General features: G+C 44.4%; 2 protein-coding genes across 2 annotated transcripts; both read left to right on the forward strand.

Annotated features, from left to right (window-relative positions):
- The first annotated feature begins 2863 nt into the window (after nt 1-2863).
- CENPH (centromere protein H) lies at nt 2864-11473 on the forward strand. The gene is made up of 10 exons (XM_054055358.1): nt 2864-2981; nt 3057-3100; nt 5573-5621; nt 6049-6123; nt 6590-6646; nt 7486-7549; nt 7836-7887; nt 9042-9202; nt 10771-10868; nt 11176-11473. The coding sequence occupies exons 1-9, from the start codon at nt 2920-2922 to the stop codon at nt 10861-10863; spliced, it is 657 nt and encodes a 218-aa protein (XP_053911333.1). The 5' UTR covers nt 2864-2919; the 3' UTR covers nt 10864-10868; nt 11176-11473.
- A 1442-nt stretch (nt 11474-12915) lies between these two features.
- Nucleotides 12916-19835, forward strand: MRPS36 (mitochondrial ribosomal protein S36). The gene is made up of 4 exons (XM_009566296.2): nt 12916-13007; nt 14230-14293; nt 18330-18523; nt 19757-19835. The coding sequence occupies exons 1-4, from the start codon at nt 12969-12971 to the stop codon at nt 19772-19774; spliced, it is 315 nt and encodes a 104-aa protein (XP_009564591.1). The 5' UTR covers nt 12916-12968; the 3' UTR covers nt 19775-19835.

Below are 19835 nucleotides of genomic sequence, written 5' to 3' on the forward strand. Positions count from 1 at the left end.
TTTGGGTGTATGTTAAATAAAATAAAGCATTTGGTCTCTTACTGGTGGTTTTTGTGGAAGTACAGTTGATTTCCTCCTGCAGCTGAGGCTGTGAACGGCGAGGTGTGGTGGGTGAACCTGAGAGTTTTGATCATCTGAGTGGGTGCACAGGCAGGAGTGCTGGCACACCACCACTCAGGCAGTGGCAGACAGAGCTGGTAATTGGGCTGCACTCTAATCCACCTCACTACTTATTTATTGCAGCATAGTTTTGTCAATAACTTACCTGGTATAGATCAACTCAGCCTCTAGGAAAACACTAGCCAGAGAGCTGTATCTGCCTTCACTTAGGAGTGGTATTTGTTCTTTGCCTACTGCTGTCCCTGCTTTGTTTTGGTTTTGTTACAAGCAGGTACTCCTGCTCCCCTTGCATCATGGCTGGGGGAAGGTTCTGCCTTGTTTCTGTCTCGTGGCCACCACAGCTGAAGGATTCTTTTGCTGGAAGGGCACAAGTCTGTTTACAAACCCAAGAGTTAGAGGAGCAGAATGAGGCTCCCATGATCCAAGAGGAGGCGGTTAGAGACTTGCTTGCCCAGCTAGACTCCCACAAGTCTATGGGGCCGGATGGGATCCACCCAAGAGTATTGAAGGAGCTGGCGGATGTCCTTTCCAAACCCCTATCCATCATCTTCCAGCAGTCCTGGCTCACTGGGGAAGTTCCACTAGACTGGAGGCTGGCTGATGTTGTGCCCATATACAGGAAGGGTTGCAGAGAGGATCTGGGGAACTACAGGCCTGTCAGTCTCACCTCAGTGCCGGGGAAAGTCATGGGACAGGTAATCTTGAGTGCTATCATGAAGCACATGCAAGAGAACCGGGTGATCAGGCCCAGTCAACATGGGTTTATAAAGGGCAGATCTTGCCAAACTAACCTGATCACCTTCTATGACAAAAACACTCGACTACTGGATGGGGGAAAGGCTGTGGATGTAGTCTTCTTGGACTTCAGTAAAGCCTTTGACACAGTTTCTCACAGCATTCTGCTTCAGAAACTGTCAGCCTCTGGCCTGGACAGGCGCACACTCTCCTGGGTTGAAAACTGGTTGGATGGCCGGGCCCAGAGAGTGGTGGTCAATGGAGTTCACTCCAGCTGGAGGCCAGTCACAAGTGGAGTTCCTCAGGGCTCAGTACTGGGTCCAGCCCTGTTCGATGGCTTTATCAATGACCTGGATGAAGGCATTGAGTGCACTCTCAGCAAGTTTGCAGATGACACTAAGCTGGGAGGAAGTGTCGATCTGCTGGAGGGTAGGGAGGCTCTGCAAAGGGATCTGAACAGGCTGGACTGCTGGGCTGAGACCAATGGCATGAGGTTTAACAAGGCCAAATGCCGGGTCCTGCACTTTGGGCACAACAACCCTATGCAGCGCTACAGACTGGGGGAAGAATGGCTGGAGAGCTGCACGGAAGAGAAGGACCTGGGGGTGCTGGTTGACAGCCGACTGAACATGAGCCAGCAGTGTGCCCAGGTGGCCAAGAAGGCCAATGGCATCTTGGCTTGTATCAGAAATGGTGTCACCAGCAGGTCCAGGGAGGTGATTCTCCCTCTGTACTCGGCACTGGTGAGACCACACCTCGAATACTGTGTTCAGTTCTGGACCCCTCACCACAAGAAGGATGTTGAGGCTCTGGAGAATGTCCAGAGAAAAGCAACGAAGCTGGTGAAGGGGCTGGAGAACAAGTCTTATGAGGAGCAGCTGAGAGAGCTGGGGTTGTTTAGCCTGGAGAAGAGGAGGCTGAGGGGAGACCTTATTACTCTCTACAACTACCTAAAAGGAGGTTGTGGAGAGGAGGGAGCTGGCCTCTTCTCCCAAGTGACAGGGGACAGGACAAGAGGGAATGGCCTGAAGCTCCGCCAGGGGAGGTTCAGGTTGGATATCAGAAAAAAATTCTTCACAGAAAGAGTCATTGGGCACTGGCAGAGGCTGCCCAGGGAGGTGGTCGAGTCGCCTTCCCTGGAGGTGTTTAAGGAACGGGTGGATGAAGTGCTGAGGGACATGGTTTAGGGAGTGTTAGGAATGGTTGGACTCGATGATCCAATGGGTCCTTTCCAACCTTGTGATTCTGTGATTCTTGAAGTAGGGAATAAGCCCGGCAACTAAGAGACACCCTTTTGATGGCCATCAGAAGGACCTGGGGGTGCTGGTTGATGAGCCAACAATGTGCGCTTGCAGCCCAGGCCAACCCTATCCTGGGCTGCATCAAAAGAAGCGTGGCCAGCAGGGGCGGGAGGGGATTCTGCCCCTCTATTCTTCTTGTGAGACCTCATCAGGAGTATTGTGTCCAGTTCTGGAACGCTCATCATAAGAAGGATACGAAGCTGTTGGAACGGGTCCAGAGGAGGGCTACAAAGATGATCAGAGGGCTGGAGCACCTTCCCTATGAGGACAGGCTGAGAGAGTTGGGGTTGCTCAGCCTGGAGAAGGCTCCAAGAGACCTTATAATGACCTTCCAGTACCTGAAGGGGCTACAGAAAAGCTGGAGAGGGGCTATTCACACAGGCTTGTAGTGGAAGGATTAGGGACAATGTCTGTAAACTGCAGAGGGGCAGATTTAGACCGGACATAAGGAGGAATTTCTTCACCATGAGGGCGGTGAGGCACTGGCACGTGTTGCCCAGGGAAGCTGTGGATGCCAAATCCCTGGAGGTGTTCAAGGCCAGGTTGGATGAGGCCTTGGGCAGCCTGGCGTAGCGGGCGGTGTCCGTGCCCACGGCAGGGGGGATGGAACTGGATGGTCTTTAAACTCCTCTCCAACCCGAACCATTACACGACCCTCCTGCCGCGCTGGCGGGCGGGGCCCTTTGCTCTACGGGCGGGACGGTGGCGGCGCGCGGTGCATGCCGGGAGTCGCTGTTGCTGGCGGTTGGCGGGAGCGGCTGGAATGGCGCGGCGGACGGGTTCGGGCGAGTGGCTGGAGGCGGGCCGTGAGGCGCCGATGAGGCGGTGAGTGCGGGCACCGGGCGGGCGGAGGGAGAGTCGCGGGCCGGGACTGACCGCCGTCCCCTCGCTTCCTTGCAGGCTGCGGGGAGAGCTGGCGGGGAGCAGCGCGACCGCCCGTCCCAGTAAGTCGGTCCCGAGGCAGCGGCACCGCCGGCCGGGTGGGCGCGTGCAGCACGGCTTTATTCGCCCAGTTTATACACGTGTATTCTGTGTATCGTCAGAATTAGGCGTATCGGTCATGTTCCCCAATGCAACTGCCACGGGCGCCCTCCCCTCTCTGGAGGTGCTGGAGGCCAGGCTGGATGCGGCTTTGAGCCTCCTGCTCCAGGGGGAGGTGTCCCTGCCCGTGTCAAGGCCGTTGTGTGAGAATTAATTGGGAAGTCTTGCTGCAGCTGGTTTGTATGTTTAATTATCTTGTCTTAAAAATCTGTCTTGCATCAAGAGATAATAGGCAGACCGTCTCCAGGCATGGATGAATAACCTGAAAGAATAAACTCTCTTAGAGTTGCAAGAACTTATTGATGTTGATGCCGTGAAAAGCCGAACTTAATGATCAATGCCAATTTGATTATTAAGCAGGTATTCCTTTAATGAACGACACTGGAGTGCACACGGGGTAACCCGCCTAATCTGTCCCACTATTGAGACTGGTTACATGACTTTTTTACTGGTTAAACCTACATATCCATATAGATTCCAAGAAACATGTTACATGCCCATTGTTTTTCACCCAGTCTTGTATGCACATCACAGTTTCGTTGTGTCTTCAGAAGCCTCTGATGGTCTTTGTTATCTCCTTCCTCATTGTGTGCTGTTGGTGAGCTCAGGTCTGTCGTTTGTTCCTGCTGCGGGACTGTCCTTTCGATACTTGCTTTGTTCCTTGTTTCAACTAGTAAACAAGCTAAACTGCTGCTACAGTCACATTCTTCCTAACTGCAAGCTGTCCAAGATTTGATTCTTACTATTTTTACTATTCTTTAAGCTAATTCATTCCCTTAACGTAATGATATATTCCTTCCTTCAGTATGCTTAGTTGTCTTGTAAGATGCAATTGTTTTAGGTCAGGAGACAGCCTGGAGGGAGTCTCCAGACGTGATTGGATAACCTGAAAAACCCCCATTCTTTGGGGACTTACACGGTTCTTTGTGTAAAACTAGTATATACATTCCCTGCTTTTGTAAGATGCGGTGCCTCATTTAGAAGGACATTTGATTCAGTGCTGAGTTGTAAAGTAAAATATTATTGCCTTTGCTTTGAAGACTTTGTCCTTTTAAATATTTTACCAGTGAATAAGTGTTTCTTACGGCTGGAACCGGATGATCTTTAAGGTCCCTTCCAACCCAAAACATTCTATGATTCTGTGGTTCCCCCTTGTGCATGGTCTCTGCGGAGCCCAACGTCAGCACTGCAGCCCTTCCCTGCAAAGTTCACATCTCCCCCCCCCTCAAAGTTCCCGTGTGAGGCTCGAAATAAGGGTTATCTTAGCCTCCTGTCTCTTTTGGCTTCTGGCATGCTAGCCGAATGCTGGCCTTTTGCAGCCTTCGTTGTTTTGTTCCTTAAATATCACAAAACGATAACTTTTCTGTCCATTGATTTCTGTGGTTAGATTGGGCTTTAGCAGGGATGCTGTGTTCTGTGCAGCACCTCACACTGATAGCTCAGGATTACGCCTGCACTGACTCGCTGTGACCCCTATTAATATAACCATAGAATCATAGAATAGTTTGGGTTGGAAGGAACCTTAAAGATCATCCCGTTCCAGCGCCCGTGCCATGGGCAGGAGCCTGTCCACACTAGATCAGGCTGCCCAAGGCCCCATCCAACCTAGCCTTGAACACCCCCAGGGATGGGGCAGCTACAGCTTCCCTGAGCAACCTGTGCCAGTGTCTCACCACTCTCATAGTGAATAAATTCTTCCTTATAGCTAGTCTAAATCTGCCCCTCTCTAGGTTATACCCCTTGCCCCTATCACTACAAGCTTTTGTAAACAGTCCCTCCCCAGCTTTAATGCAGGCCCTCTCCCGGTACTGGAATATAACCCTTCCTCATTATAATAAACTTTTTTCTAGGCTGTCTTGCTGCATTTTCTGTACAGCACTTGGAGGATGTTTGACTGCTTGCAGAACTGCCTGCTGCCCTTTCTCCTCTTGTGTTTTCACTCAGGACCCCTCTAACACGCCGACGCATGGTGGCAGTTTTCAGAAATCTGGTTGCTGGGGCTGAAGTCTTTCCAAAACTCTTCCGGACTCTGTGTTTGACAGCAATACTGATCTAGGGCATTTCTTCTTGATCCCACTGCATTTTCATGGCCTATGTCCTCTTCTGCTGAACCAGCTGTCTGCATATACAGGGCAAGGCTGTGAGCTAGCTCGGTATGGCTAAAAACCGCTAAATTGAAGTATTTTTACATTCTAATTATTTATCTGACACAACTGATGGGTAGTATAGTCTTGCTAGCAGTTGAAGAGATAAGGCATGGAGGTGCAAATAAGAAATACGTCGTTAGTACAGCCATCAACTGCGTATACTTTATGCTCCGTAGATGGCATTTAAAAGCTCTGTTGTGCTTTTCTAGTGATGTTCTTCCTTTGCAGGTCAAGAATATTGCCATGGCCAAGTCGCCGAAGAAGACTCTGTCTCGAAGTATGTCACTTGACCTTTTTAAACTTTTGATGTATTTTAAAATAAAGAGGAGAAGGGTTGAGAACTGAACTGGGATGTTCTCTTCTAGTTGCTTCTTCTTAGTAAATCTCTGGATTAACAGTCAGTGCTTTGCAGGAGTCTAGTGAAAACAAAGGAAATTAAGAGAAAATATGGAGAAGGAATATTTTACTCAGTCTTCTAATTCTGTATCTGATGTCATTTCTAAATTTGCAGTCCTTCTTGTAATGGCTAGGATTCACTAATATAGTTCCACGTGCTATAATACTCTAGTGTTAAAAATCTGTGGTTTACAGGAAAAAGTCTTACTTTAGACACATAGAGAGATAGTTAAAAATATAATATTGCTTTTAAATTTTTTGTTATGTTCATGCTGTTTGGGAGTTGTGTTTTATTTTTTCTCCTTCAGAGCCTCACAAGGTTTGCTAAGAGATCTTGATGCAGTAAAAATCTCTCTCCAGAACAAGACACTAGCCTTACAAAGGTAAAATTTTCTTCCTGTTTATTTGGAGATTTTCTGTTTGTTTATGCACACATGCATAATTCTGAATAAAATAGGATTTCAAAGTGATGTGGGGGGGGTGTATTACAAACATGAGAGATTTTTAGATTGGTCTCCTGTGTTGCATGGCTGTCTGAATTCTCACCTTTGCCAAGCTTCCCTTCTGCAGACTCTGTAAATAATGGTGTCCGAGTCTGGCAAGAGGCAAAGGAGTTGCAGCTCTCACAAATAATCATTGATACACCCTTCTTGTCCTGAGAGTTAAGCCCTGTAATTGAAGAAGTGCGACACTTAAAAGGTTACTGAATATTTTAAATATATAATTCCAAGGTAAAAGTGAGCATAAATGGAACCTTGGAAATATTTCTTCCGTTATTTATGTGAATCTGCTTCTCTCGGTTTCCTGTGGGTTCCCATCAGATATATGTTTCTTCCCCACAATCTGCAGGACCCAGCTTGTGAGTGCCCTGAAAAACCAACTGAAGGAAAACAATAATGAATCACGGTAAGGTGTTCTTAGGGAAAGCAATGTCTCAAAAGAATTGGACTTCACACAATTTAATGTGACACATTTCTACATTACTTCATTGTACCTTTTCTAAAAGCTAGCTTCCTTATTCCAGTTTTGGCTGAATGATAACATTCTACCTTCTGGCTAGAATTGGCATGATCAGACCTCTTATGCCCAAAAAAGATTTACTTTTGGACTCTGAATTAACCAGCCTTTGATTATGGGGATTGTAATTTTTGATTCATTAGTGAGCCCTGTTTATAATGAACAGTTTTTTGTCTTTAATGCAGAAGTTCTTTGCATTTGTAATATCTGAGTGCATACTACAGGCTTTCAACAGAGCCTTGTGTCTGCTTTGCTGCCTTCATTAATTAATCATGTAGGAGCTTAATGTGTTTGAAAAAGAACTGGAAGTTTTGGACATGTTTCAAATTAGCTTTTAATTTCCCACCCAATATTAATGAGTGTACACATATGAAGTGTAATAGAGAAATCTAATTTCTGTCAGAAGTCCAGCTGAAGACACGGCATCTCCATGATGTCATTGTTAGCCGTTTTGAGGTGTGGCTTGGCTTCCTTGATGCCTTCCACACTCTATCATTTGAAATGTTAAACAGATTGGATTGAAACATTAGGGGAATAAAGAGACTGCTTAGCCCCCTATGACAATACTTAGGAAAATAAATAAAATAAAATGAAATAAAGTTGTGTTTTATTTTAGTGTGAGGGAAAATGTTGTTTGCTTGTTTTTCAATTCAAATAACCTTGACTAAAACATTTACACTATTGACTGCTTAATGATCTTAAGTATACAACTGTGTTTCTTTCCTTAGAGAGATCATGAGAACTTTGAATAGCGTAATAATGCGCAGCAGGGCACTAACTGCATGTCATCAGGTAAGTGGCATTGGTAGCTGCTGTTACAGTTGGGCAGGTCTACCAACCTCAAGGTGCCAGGAAGCAATTTGGAAGTAACAGGATTATACAAGTCATTTGAAACTAAGTATGTGGCCCGAAGGGTGTGGTTTCTACTGGTGTTACAATTTCGGAATGATTACCTGGAGAGAGTAAGAAAGTGTGGTTCTAAAGCTGCCTCTAACTGCTTTTGTGGATTGAATTAGGACATTTCAGTATCTTTTGAAGCCAAGAGTCTGAAGTATTTTTGGGGTTCCCTCCTTTTTAGGAAGTATACGAGAAGGAACAGAAGTTGATTGACTTGAGAAAGAAAAGATTCTGTAAGTGTTTTAGTTATATTGACTTTGGTTTATATTTGAATGTACAGCTCTTGTAGCAATATCAATTCACATGTGAAGTAACTCTGAAATCCTTGACACAGTTGTAAGACTTCTGAAAAGAGTAAGAAGTACTGTGAAAATGACCTGGTGTGTTTTCTGCTTCAGCATGGGACTGACACGTTAGAATGAGAGAAGATGCTCTGAAAGAATGTGATGGTGTTTCCTTATTTAATGTAAGCTCCCCAGAAAATGACACATCACTTAATAATTTAAATCAGTGCTACAACACCCAAAGATTTTGGGTTTTTTTTGTCAGACCTATATGAAATGTCAGACCTTTATGAAATGTTTGTAGAATAGGATCTACTTACAAGGAGCTCTTGTAATAGTAGTTACATTGGTATTCAGTAGGCTTGTTAGAGCAGTACAAATGTAGATACGAAGAATATTTCCAGAACTTAATAAGGTAAATGTGTTTTTTGAATGCACCTACTGTCGTATGACCAGGCTTTCCAAAGTGTTAACAGCTGTTGTTTGTTTCATGCATAAGGAGTGATGTATTTGTTGACAAATAGTAGTGACAATAGTAGTGAACGAAGACAGAGAAATATTGGTGTTCCTCGGAAAAATGAGCATCCCTAATATCTTCGGCAGTAAGGGGTGTAGTGCTGTGTCAGTATTCTTTCAGCGTATGAACTGTCCCTACATGGCTTTGTTCAGTTTTAGCCTGGTATCACATAAAAAACTAGTAATATTTACTGATGTTGTCCATATGTCCTTTGTATGACTTTGGAATTCGGTTTTGATCAATTTTGAAAAGAGGGAAATGGACTTAAATGCTAAAATCTGTGATAACTGAAGACAGACTGTAGGACAGATGTCCAAATTACTGTCCATGTCTGATGGAAATGAAGCCTAAGTACTTTCTGTTTTGCTAGCATTCAGGGAACCAACTGGTGTGCTTCAATACCAGGTAGCCACAGCATGTGTTGCCTCCTGTGAAGGGAATATCTTGAAGTGTATTGGAGAGAAGGGATGAAGTGTGAAGATAGGGTTATTGGAGTGGAAGTGCCTTAGATGTCTGAGGAAAATGGTGTATCTTTAGTTCTGCTGCTCGTCTAACTACATGCTTCATTTTCATAAAAATGGAACAGTACTAAAACAAACCGGAGAACAGAAGCAGCTGCAACTGCCTCACTTGATGAAAAAAGAAGAGGAACAAGAAAGTACGATAGTGAGCAGAGGTGTGAAGAAGTTACATGATAACTTACAAAAAGAAAGAGAATTAACTGCAATAATTCAAACTGTGTTCCAGGTAATGTGTCATAGCTTTTAGAAGCAAGTTTGCAGTTTTCCATTGCAGTCAAGATAATATAATGTCTAGTAAGTGTAACTTTGGACAAAATTGTGTTTACTAAAAACTTTAAGTAGTGGAAAAACTGCTGTATGAAAGGAGAGCTTTATTGCTTTAAAGGCTAAAAGTACAAGAGTGTCACAAACTCCTTTGGAATAATTATTTACAGAGTTTACAGGCAGTCTATCAATCTGTATTTATTCGTATGTTCCCTTAAAGGTACAAAAAATAATGTATTTTCTTGGAGACTGTCTGTCACAGCAGTGGCTGTATTTCCTTACGTGGAGAGCCACCCCTGCACCTCCCCACAACAGTTTCCCCATCTCATGGGTTGGAAAAATAAGTAGATCTCAACCTCTTGATATCAGTGAGCTGGGCTGCTGTTCATCCGTCTGCGCCTTCTGACCATGTGCGTTTCTCAGTGTTGCTGCTGCAGCCTTGTGAAAGCCTTGCTCTGCAATGACGGCCAGTCTCCAAATACTTGTGGTGCTGTGGCCTTTAGCCTTTTGGATAACCATGTATCACATGCTGCTGAGTGGGTTGTATCCATGAGCCGGCTGGCAGCTCATCTAGAGTGTGGAGTCATGCAAAATGAGGAAGACAATCGGACAGGGTGGAATGCCCTCCTGCAGCATCCTGTGCTCAGAGGGGGCTTTAATAGAAGTTCACCTGTGCTGTGCTGCAGTCCAGTGCTTGGCCTCTCGCTGTGTGATTTGTGTTCCGTTACCTGACCTCACACATCAGGGACTTAAGTACAAAGATGGGAGGCACAATGAACAATAAATTCTGATTGCAGTGTTCTTGAGTTTCTCTGTTTTAACAGGTTGTAAAATCCCAATTAATCAAGTACAAACTTCTCTTAATAAAATTTGGACTGGAGGAAAGAGAGATCATATTGGAGGGCTTCAGGTGGCAGGCAGGGTATAACATGCTATAAATGTGGACAATCAGAATAATTTAAAGGACAGAAAAAGCATGTTTTTTATTTTGTGTATTACGTCTGCTACTAGTTTGCATTATAACAATGTTATGTCTGAAATGGAGAACAAAAAATAAAGGATTTTAGTGGGTTTTAGATTAGATTCATAGAATGATCTCCTGGTTTTGTATTCTTGAAATCTTCTGAGCCGTAGGTAGAGCGAATAATTTTTGATTAAATTTAGTAGTTCCTATTTTCAGTTCAGAATGGTAGGGTGAGAATATTAACTGTGTTACATTTTCTTTGAGGCAAACTTTGTTTTATGTGTTTAAGAAAAAATATCCTCTAAATGCCTGTATTTAAAAGAGGGATGGTGTGAGAGCATCTCTAGGAAATTTAAAGCACTGCTTTTTATTTTACCTATGAACTGACAAAAGGATCTAAAGTGAATAGTTGCATTTCTCCTCTTTCCCCATCCCACCCACTGCTGTGAATTTTGAGGGCTTCCAAATGAAAAATAAAAAAGCACGCAGTCTTGAGAGATTTTACTAGGAATAATCCTTTTTAAAGTCTTTTTCTAACCATAAATCTTTTCTTTTTTTTCTTCTAGATTATTTTACTGGCAAGCAATGTGAACTGGGCAGAAGATCCGTCTTTAAAGGAAGTTGTTCTGAAGCTTGAAAAAAATGCCTATCTTCTCTGAGTCAGGTGAAATGGCATTCAGTTTTATACAGCTAATGTAGTCAATGTGTTAAACTTGATAGTTAATGGGCATCGTGATAGCTCATGTTTAAGAATTTTAAAATGTACTCATTTTGGAAGTTGTTCTGTCTAGAGACTTGCAGCATTGCTGATGGAACAACTGAAGAGCCACATCACAGCTGCCCTGTCCCAAGCGCTTCTTTCCTTTTGAAAAGCAGCAATAGCACAAGAAAGAAGAATAATGTATACATTTTAAGCTTTTATGTAAGAGTGGGTCTAAACCTAAGCTCCGCTATTTCTTTCATTTCCCTAGATGCCAGCTGGCTGTGGAGCTCTGGTGGGATGCAGGACCCTGCCTGCTCTGCCCTGGTTGAAACCCCAGCCTTGAAAGTATAGTTCAGAGGTGACTTCACACTGTGCACTGTGCACCCTAACACTGTTTTCATTAACTGCATTTTTGCTTTGTGCTTGAAGAGAATTGGCTGTGACACCTCGATCACGCATTGAAATACCACCACCATTCCCTTGAAAAGCAAATGTGTGCTTTTAACGACCCGATTGGGACTTATCTTAACTGAATTAAAATAAAACGTTTCATTTCTAGCACCTAATGTGTTGCCCGCCCTCCATTTACAAGAAGGGTCGGAGGGAGGATCCAGGAAACTATAGGGCTGTCAGTCTGACCTCAGTGCCGGGGAAGGTCACGGGATAGGTGATATTAAGTGCTATCATAAAGCACATGCAAGAGAACCGGGTGATCAGGCCCAGTCAACATGGGTTCATGAAAGGCAGGTCCTGTCAAACTGACCTGATTGTCTTCTGTGGCAAGGTGACCCGACTACTGGATGAGGGAAAGGCTGTGGATGTCTTCTTGGACTTCAGTAAAGCCTTTGACAGTTTCTCACAGCATTCTGCTTAGGAAACTGTCAGCCTCTGGACTGGACACTCTCCTGGGTTGAAAAATGGTTGGATGGCCGGGCCCAGAGGGCGGTGGTAAATGGGGTTAACTCCACCTGGAGGTCAGTCACAAGTGGGATTCCCCTGGGCTCGGTACTGGCTCCAGCCCTGTTCAATGTCTTTGAATGAAGGCACTGAGTGCACCCTTAGCAAGTTTGTGCATGACACTAAGCTGGGTGGAAGCGTGGATCTGCTGGAGGGTAGGGAGGCTCTGCAAAGGGATCTGAGCAGGCTGAACCGCTGGGCTGAGACCAATGGCACAAGGTTTAACAAGGCCAAATGCCGGGTCCTGCCCTTGGGGCACAGTGATCACCCTATGCGGTGATACAGACTGGGGGAACAGTGGCTGGAAATCTGCCTGGAGGAGAAGGACCTGGGGGTGTTGGTTGACAGCCAACTGAACATGAGCCAGCAGTGTGCCCAGGTGGCCAAGAAGGCCAATGGCATCTTGGCTTGTATCAGAAACGGTGTGACCAGCAGATCCAGGGAGGTTATTCTCCCTCTGTACTCGGCACTGGTGAGGTCACACGTCGAATACTGTGTTCAGTTCTGGGCCCTCCCCACAAGAAGGATGTTGAGGCTCTGGAGCGTGTCCAGAGAAGAGCAACGAAGCTGCGGAAGGGGCTGGAGAACAAGTCGTAGGAGGAGCTGAGAGAGCTGGGGTTGTTTAGCCTGGAGTAGGCTGAGGGGAGACCTTATTGCTCTCTACAACTACCTGAAAGGAGGTTATGGAGAGGAGGGAGCTGGCCTCTTCTCCCAAGTGACAGAGGACAGGACAAGGGGGAACGGCCTCAAGCTGCGCCAGGGGAGGTTCAGGCTGGACATCAGGAAAAAAATTCACAGAAAGGGTCATTGGGCGCTGGCAGAGGCTGCCCAGGGAGGTGGTTGAGTGACCTTCCCTGAAGGGATTTAAAAGACGGGCAGATGAGGTTCTGAAGGACATGGTTTAGTGGCAGATGGGAATGGTTTGACTCGATGATCCAAGAGGTCTTTTCCAGCCTGGTGAGGCTATGATTCTGTGGGATTTCCCAACGCACCCCATTTCCCCGCGCGCCCTCAGACCACGCTGGGGGCGGGGCCTCTCGGCCGGGGGGCGGGGCCCGGCTCTTGCGTCACGCGCGCGCGCGGGCCGTGTCGTGCGTCACCACCATGGGCAGCAAGATGGCGGCCGCCACCAGGGTCGTGCAGGTAAAAGGGCGCCGGGAAGGCGACTTCGTCTCCGTATGTGTCCGCGTGTGGATGGGGAAGCTGGCTCGGGTAGGCGGGCGTGTTCCTCAGGGCGGCTTTGCCTAGGGTTGCGGCGTCGCTCGGAGAGGCCAGTGTCCTTGTGGGGACCGGGGTGGTTCTGTGGTGCCGGGGGATGCGGGGCAGCTCCTCTCTCAGCCCTCTTCGAGGTGAGGCGCGGAGTCGTTTTCTAAAGGCGTTTCGGGCATAAACATTGTGGCATTGACTGTGCATCCCTGCCCATCGCAGGGGCGTTGGAACTGGGCGATCTTTAAGGTCTCTTCCAACCCAAACTACTCTAAGATTGCTTGGCTTTCTCATATATATCCTTTTTCTAACTGAAACTGTAATTCCAACGCCTGGACAACACCTACAGCTAAAGCGCAGCTGGCATTTCCACCGCCACCCTCCTCCCCCCATACCTACACCCACCCACACCCAGGGATAGAGGAGTACCTGTACAGATGGAATATTTCCTGGCGTGAACACAGGACTTTAACGAATAGTAAGTTTATCAGAGTGGTGGTGCAGATGGTACCGAAAATGCTGGCAAATAACATTTATGACTCGTTTTGGAGTTTTAGAAAGAAAGCGTCCTTTATCAGGTCTGGGAAACATACGGAAGTGATTTCCATCATGTGTCGTGAGACAAAGGCTAGTTACAGATTTCCCACTTACATGCATATGTGTAATTTTTCCCAGAAATCTTACACATATTCTGTTACTTTCCAAGGTCTAATTTTAATGTTGTGAAACTTTGCAACAGTCAAAACTCTTGATAATTTGGAGCTGGCTTCAGGTCGCTGCTTGGCCTTGGCTCTAAGATAGTTGAAAACTCCAGGATGATTGCAGAAGAACAGACATCCGCTCAGCACAGAGCAGACTGAACACAAGACATTATCATCTAAAGAAGCAATGTCTGGAAACCACTGTTTTAAAGAAAACGTGGTATCAGAGGGACATTCTGTGTCACTTTCAAAAAACCACTACTGCTTAGACGAAACTTAACTGTACTTTAGCTTAAATCAAAATACTCCACTTTGAAATATTCCGTGTAGTGTATCACAGAAAGCAGCACTGTAGAATGGTTGTTTATAATAGAGTCTGTGTTCCATTTTATTATTGTGAAGGTGTTAGGAAATATATTTTAATCTCCTTGTTTCTCCTCCTCCTTGCTTTGCTCTAGGTGGTGAAGCCACATACTCCTTTAATTAAGTTCCCAGACAGGAAAGGTAGCCCCAGACCTAAAAGTAAGTATTTAATCTCTAAGTAGAACTTCCCCATATTTCTTTGTATTAACTGTTTTATATAAGAACCACCACACAGATTTTGTGTTTTGGCTGTGCAACTCAACTGACTTTGAGCAGGGTTTCTGAAACATAGTGGTTTTAGTTTGAAGGGAGCTCTTGACTCTTCAGGCTCTATACAGCTGTGGGAATACATGTAATATGTGCATGTCTGTCTTTCTTGGTCAGGGCAGATTTGTCAAGATTTGTAGTGTTGTTTTTCTACTTATATATAGTAAGTCCAGTTTTCCCAAATACTAATATTTGCCTGAAATTATTGTCAATTTGAAGCATCTTTAGGTATTTGATGATTTTTGCTGAAATGATGTTGCATTTTCCTTATCTCTTCTTTTCTTAGTTGGAGTGTGCTTAATGTCTGTGGTATTCAAAGCAACGATTATACCTGGGAGAGACATACCACTGTACATTTTAAGAAGTATTTCTTCGTGTCACTAATTAATGCTGAAAAAAAGAAAAATCAATTGCAGTCATTATGACTATTTCTGATCTGTGTTAATATTTATAGGTTTCCTAATACTGTCACATTTAAACATCAAAGTTCTATGAGCCATGTGTTGCTTTAATACCCGTTTGAGTTAACAAAGCATTTGAAACTAAAGTAGGAGACCTCTTAAGAAACTCTGAACAGATCCTTGTAGAAGCTAAGCTAAGGCACATGGAGGACGTGAAGGTGATTCGAGACAACAAGCATGGCTTCACCAAGGGCCCATCCTGCCTGGCCAACCTTGTGGCTTTCTATAATGGGATGACCACATCAGTGGATACGGGAAAAGCAATGGATGTGGTCTACCTGGACTTCTGCAAAGCCTTTATGTGGTCCCCCACAACACCCTTCTCTCTGAATTGGAGAGAGAGGGATTTGGTGGGTGGACTGGTCTGTGGATAAGGATTTGTTTGGATGGTTGCATTCAGAAATTAGTGGTCGATGGCTCGATGTCCAGATGGAGATCCATGACAAGTGGTGTCCCTCAGGGGTCCCTACTGGGACCAGTGGTGTTTAATATTTTCATCAGTAGTGTAGACAGCGAGATCGAGTGCACCCTCCGCAAGTTTGCAGATGACACTAAGCTGAGCGGTGCAGTTGCCACACCAGAAGGATGGGATGTCATCCAGAGGTATATGGACAAGCTGGAGAAGCGGGCCTGTGAGAACCTCATGAGGTTCAACAAGGTCAAGTGCAAAGTCCTGGACCTGGGTCGGGGCAACCTGTAGATTCAATATAGCATGGGGAATGACGTGATTGAGAAGTGCCCTGCAGAAAAGGACTTGGGGGTGCTGATTGATGAGAAGCTCGACATATGCTGGCAGTGTGCACTCACAGCCCAGAAGGCCAGTCGTATCCTGGGCTGCATCAAAAGAAGTGTAGCCAGCAGATTGGCGGAAGTGATTCTGCCCTACTATTCTGCTCTCATGAGACCCCACCTGGAGTACAGTGTCCAGCTCTGGAATCCTCAACATAAGAAGACTGTGGAGCTGTTGGAACAGGTCCAGAGGAGGGTACAGAGATGATCAGAGGGCTGGAGCTCCTCTGCTATGAGGACTCTCTCTGCTGAGAGAGTTGGGGTTGCTCAGCCGTGAGAGAAGGCTCAGAGGAGACCTTATAGCGACCTTCCAGTACCTCTAGGGGGCCTACGAGAAAGCTGAGGAGGGACTGTTTACAAAGGCATGTAGTTGTAGGATGAGGGGTAATGGTTTTAAATTGGAAGGGGGAAGATGTAGATTAGACATTAGGGAGAAATTCTTCATGATGAGGGTGGTGAGACGCTGGCACATGCCAGCGGTTGCCCATGGAAGCTGTGGATGCCCCATCCCTGGAGGTGTTCAAGGCCAGGTTGGATAGCACCTTGGGCAGCCTGGTGTAGTGGGAGGTATCCCTGCCCATGGCAGGGGGGCTGGAACTGGATGATCTTTAAGGTCCCTTCCAACCCAAACCATTCTGTGATTCTTTAGAAATGATACTGTACCACGTTATTAGCCACAGCATCGTCATGTTTGTGATTTAGATATAAGTATAGTTAATCCATTAACATTGCAAAGTTTCTACAGTGCACATCAGTGCTACTTCTAACTTACATGTGAAGTCCTCATGAACTGCTTTCTGCGGTAACTGTCAGAATTCTGTATTCTGCACAGGTTAGCCACATGCACCACCTTTCATGCCAGCAAACTGCTTTTTCAAAGTCTTGGAAACATGTTGCTTACCTCTTGATTAACACTGCATCAGGTGGTTTTTGTGACTATATCTATGTGACTTTTATATCTTAATCAAGTTCTGTCATCTTACTAGTAAATTGCAATCTACCTCATCTTGTTTGAACAGTGTGGTAATAACGGTGTCTAGATACCGAAACAGAGCTCTGAAGATCAAGGCTAACCTTTTAGGCATGTGGGTGCTTCAAAGACCAGCCAAATTCTTTTACCGTATTACTTTTGCAACATGATGGTCTGAAATAGGGAACGGAAGAATTGAGTAGGGACTGTATTTGAGCTAAAACAACAGCAATATTAAAGTCTGTTGCATTTGCGTCTTGACTTTAGAAGTTTTTAATTGGCTAAGGCATCTACTCCAACTGCACTTCAGACTGAAACATAGAATAGAAGAAATTCTTGGCAAGTCTTTACACATTTGTGATGAATGAAACAAAGTTGGAGAATTTCTTTCAGAAGTTGTGCTATTTCTTGAAGCAAAAATACTTTTGCTCCCTGTTCAGAGTATGCTCCTTCTGATGGTCTCTCTTCTGCCTTGCTCTGGGACTTTCTGTAGTTCCTTAAGCACCTGCGACTTTCCGATACAGTCTTCTGACTGACGACTTCTGAATATGCCTCTCACTGGTGGCTTTTTTTTTTTTTCACTAGTGGTGTTGGATCACATGGCTGCAGGTATTTCATGGCCCAATCCTACCATTGCCTCAGATGCACTGTGGCTAAAACTGCTTTGTGGCCTTTGTCCCCATTGATCTTTTCAGAGATTTCTCGCATTCTTTGACTCTTCTAGTCTTCATGCTGCTTATTTTGCAATTTTACAGCCCCCCTGTCCCATCTGTTCAGATGTGGCAATTGTCTTGCTTATTCTTCAGGAGCACTGAGAAGGACCCCCTATGGAAGCATTCTGCTTTCTCAGGTGTTTTAACCTTAAACAGAGGTCTTGAGTGCTAAGTAAACATATTTCTGTGAGACTCTGTCCTGCATGGTGTAGTAATTGTATACTTCCATCGTAAAACGAGCCGTGGTGAGATAGACCTTGGATTTGCAATGCTGACTTTGACAGCACTGTCCTTTTGTCATATCTTCTTCTGTTCTCAAATTCAAGGCAGCTTATCTAGTGTGAATTCCTTAAGTCCAGCTCCTGGCCCTCACCTGTTCACGCCCTTCTTGGTCTCTGCGTTTCATTAACATTGATTTCTGATGCCTGGTATTTGGTGGTCATTCTGCACATCGTTAACAGAGTTTTATAGGATGCCATTTTGTAATATTAAAAGTGGGCACAATACTGCATTGTGTGCTGTGGGGTGTCAAAATTGTGAGCTTTATCTTTCCATAAGCCTCTACCTCTTTTTCATTTCTCTGTCTTTACAGTCGCAGTAAACAAAAACCATCATCTTCATGCATCTTAATTATTTATCTTAGTTATCTTTCTGTAAGTTCCTCCACACACGTTTATGATACTTAATGCTTTTTCTGTAAGGACAGCTTCCCAGAGAGAAAACTCTCATTAGCATATATACCGATTTATCTTCCTGTTTCTACATCAGTATTCATACCACTTAAATATGCTCTTACTGTCAGATTTTTTTTGCTGGCTTTTGAGATATTTAACAACAATAAAAATGTTTTGTGAAAAGTACAGTGTCTTAATTCTTTTGAGCGTTCCTTATAATGAAGGAAATTGTCAATAACTGATAACTTTTATTGTCTGCTCAGTAATTAATGTTACAGTCTTGTTATATTTCTGTAAATGGGTTTGCAATCTGGGTTTCAGTACAGGAATCTCTACAAGCAAGTGTGCCATCCCTCCATGCACAAGAGTCTGTAGGAGCCAGATCACCAGCCTTTCAAAACACTTTACCTGGTAGTAGAGTACAAGGTACACCAGACACTTCTGAATTAGCAAGAATCTTACCTCTGAAATACAGAAGGAGACTTGTGTCAGAGGAAGAGATAGAATATATCCAAGTAAGTATAATTTATTGCTGTGTATTGTCTGTTTACCTAACACTCGGCTTATTTCTACACCTTGTTCAAAATTTCAAACGTGGTATCACATTGTAATGCGTGGAGAGGGTGCGCTCCATGCTTTCAGAGCTTTGATGCACAATACACAGGGTACAAATTCTTAATACAGAAGGCACCCAACTCTCACTAATTAGTAGCTTTTGGTAGTACTGAGTAGAGGGACAGGGGCATAAAACAACTGCCAAGGTATTAAGTGATAGTCATAGCCTGCATTAGTTGCTGTCTGCCCGTTTTGTAACAGCAGTTTAATGAGTAATTGGAATGTGGCCAGGCAAGAGCACAGGTGCTCTTAGACCAGCGAAGGCTTTTGCCAGGTGACTGAAGTCCAAAATATTTCTCAGGCTAGTTTTTATAAGTTATTTATTTGTAATGGAAACATTTCATTAAACTTGATAGAATATTTTCTGCAGTATTTGCAGATGTAGCATTGTACACGAAAGGCAAGAAAACCCTGGTTTTGTTCTGCAACAGCTCTCAGCTGTATCGACACTTAAAAAGGGACACTGCACAAAATAAAGAACTTGTGAGAGGCTGTGAGTTCAAAATGAAAAAATGCTTGCTTAGCTGTGTTAAATGATAAGGACACCTGTGGTATAATAGTATTAGTAGAGAAAATCCTTTTTGCTGCACCTACATAGGTAGGGTATTAGAAATAGAAATAAAATGAGTGATTTCCCATAGTAATGCACTTCTGGACCTCTACTGCAAATTTTCTAATGCTGAGATAAGTTGTAAATTATTTTTATTGGCAAAATAATGAATTTAATACCTTTCTGGTTTCTTATAAAGATTGTAATGGTTTGTTGTGGCTTTGTCTTCACTTTGCACTTTGGAATTTGGGCAGTGGAAACAAATGTGAAACTTGTGTTGCCTGCTGCATTGTTTGCTAGAGTTCTCTGAAGTGAGTGAGAGTCCAGTTCCTTTGGAATTGGGAAGTGGAAGCAGCTGTCATTGTGGGTTGTGAGTGTTGATCGTTTTCTCCTGTGAGAGAAATGGAGCTGTTACTGCTAGATACATATGCTTGACACTCTGTGCATGCTCTTATATAGATTGAAAATTAATGTACAAATTAACTATAACTCTGTCTGTTATTCTATAATGGTGCAAAAGATTTGATGTCATTTTCCTGTTCTTTTAGTGGAGTATACTTAACTGTCTGCTTTTCTTTTACAGCGTGGAGGTCCGGAATAAGTATGGAAGATTGTTGGCCATTGTTGAAGAATGGAGTATTGTATTCACAATAAAGGTGTTT

Source organism: Cuculus canorus, chromosome Z (genome assembly GCF_017976375.1).
Source record: "Cuculus canorus isolate bCucCan1 chromosome Z, bCucCan1.pri, whole genome shotgun sequence".
Classification (NCBI taxonomy): Eukaryota; Metazoa; Chordata; class Aves; order Cuculiformes; family Cuculidae; genus Cuculus; species Cuculus canorus.

Bases quoted from the DNA above. Each gene is read 5' to 3' on its own strand.
- CENPH (XM_054055358.1), top strand. From the start codon at position 2,920: ATGGCGCGGCGGACGGGTTCGGGCGAGTGGCTGGAGGCGGGCCGTGAG. The intron at 3,101-5,572 runs GTAAGTCGGTCC...CTTCCTTTGCAG, and splicing joins CAGCGCGACCGCCCGTCCCA to GTCAAGAATATTGCCATGGC. The intron at 5,622-6,048 runs GTATGTCACTTG...TTTCTCCTTCAG, and splicing joins GAAGAAGACTCTGTCTCGAA to AGCCTCACAAGGTTTGCTAA.
- MRPS36 (XM_009566296.2), top strand. From the start codon at position 12,969: ATGGGCAGCAAGATGGCGGCCGCCACCAGGGTCGTGCAG. The intron at 13,008-14,229 runs GTAAAAGGGCGC...GCTTTGCTCTAG, and splicing joins CCGCCACCAGGGTCGTGCAG to GTGGTGAAGCCACATACTCC. The intron at 14,294-18,329 runs GTAAGTATTTAA...TCTGGGTTTCAG, and splicing joins AGGTAGCCCCAGACCTAAAA to TACAGGAATCTCTACAAGCA.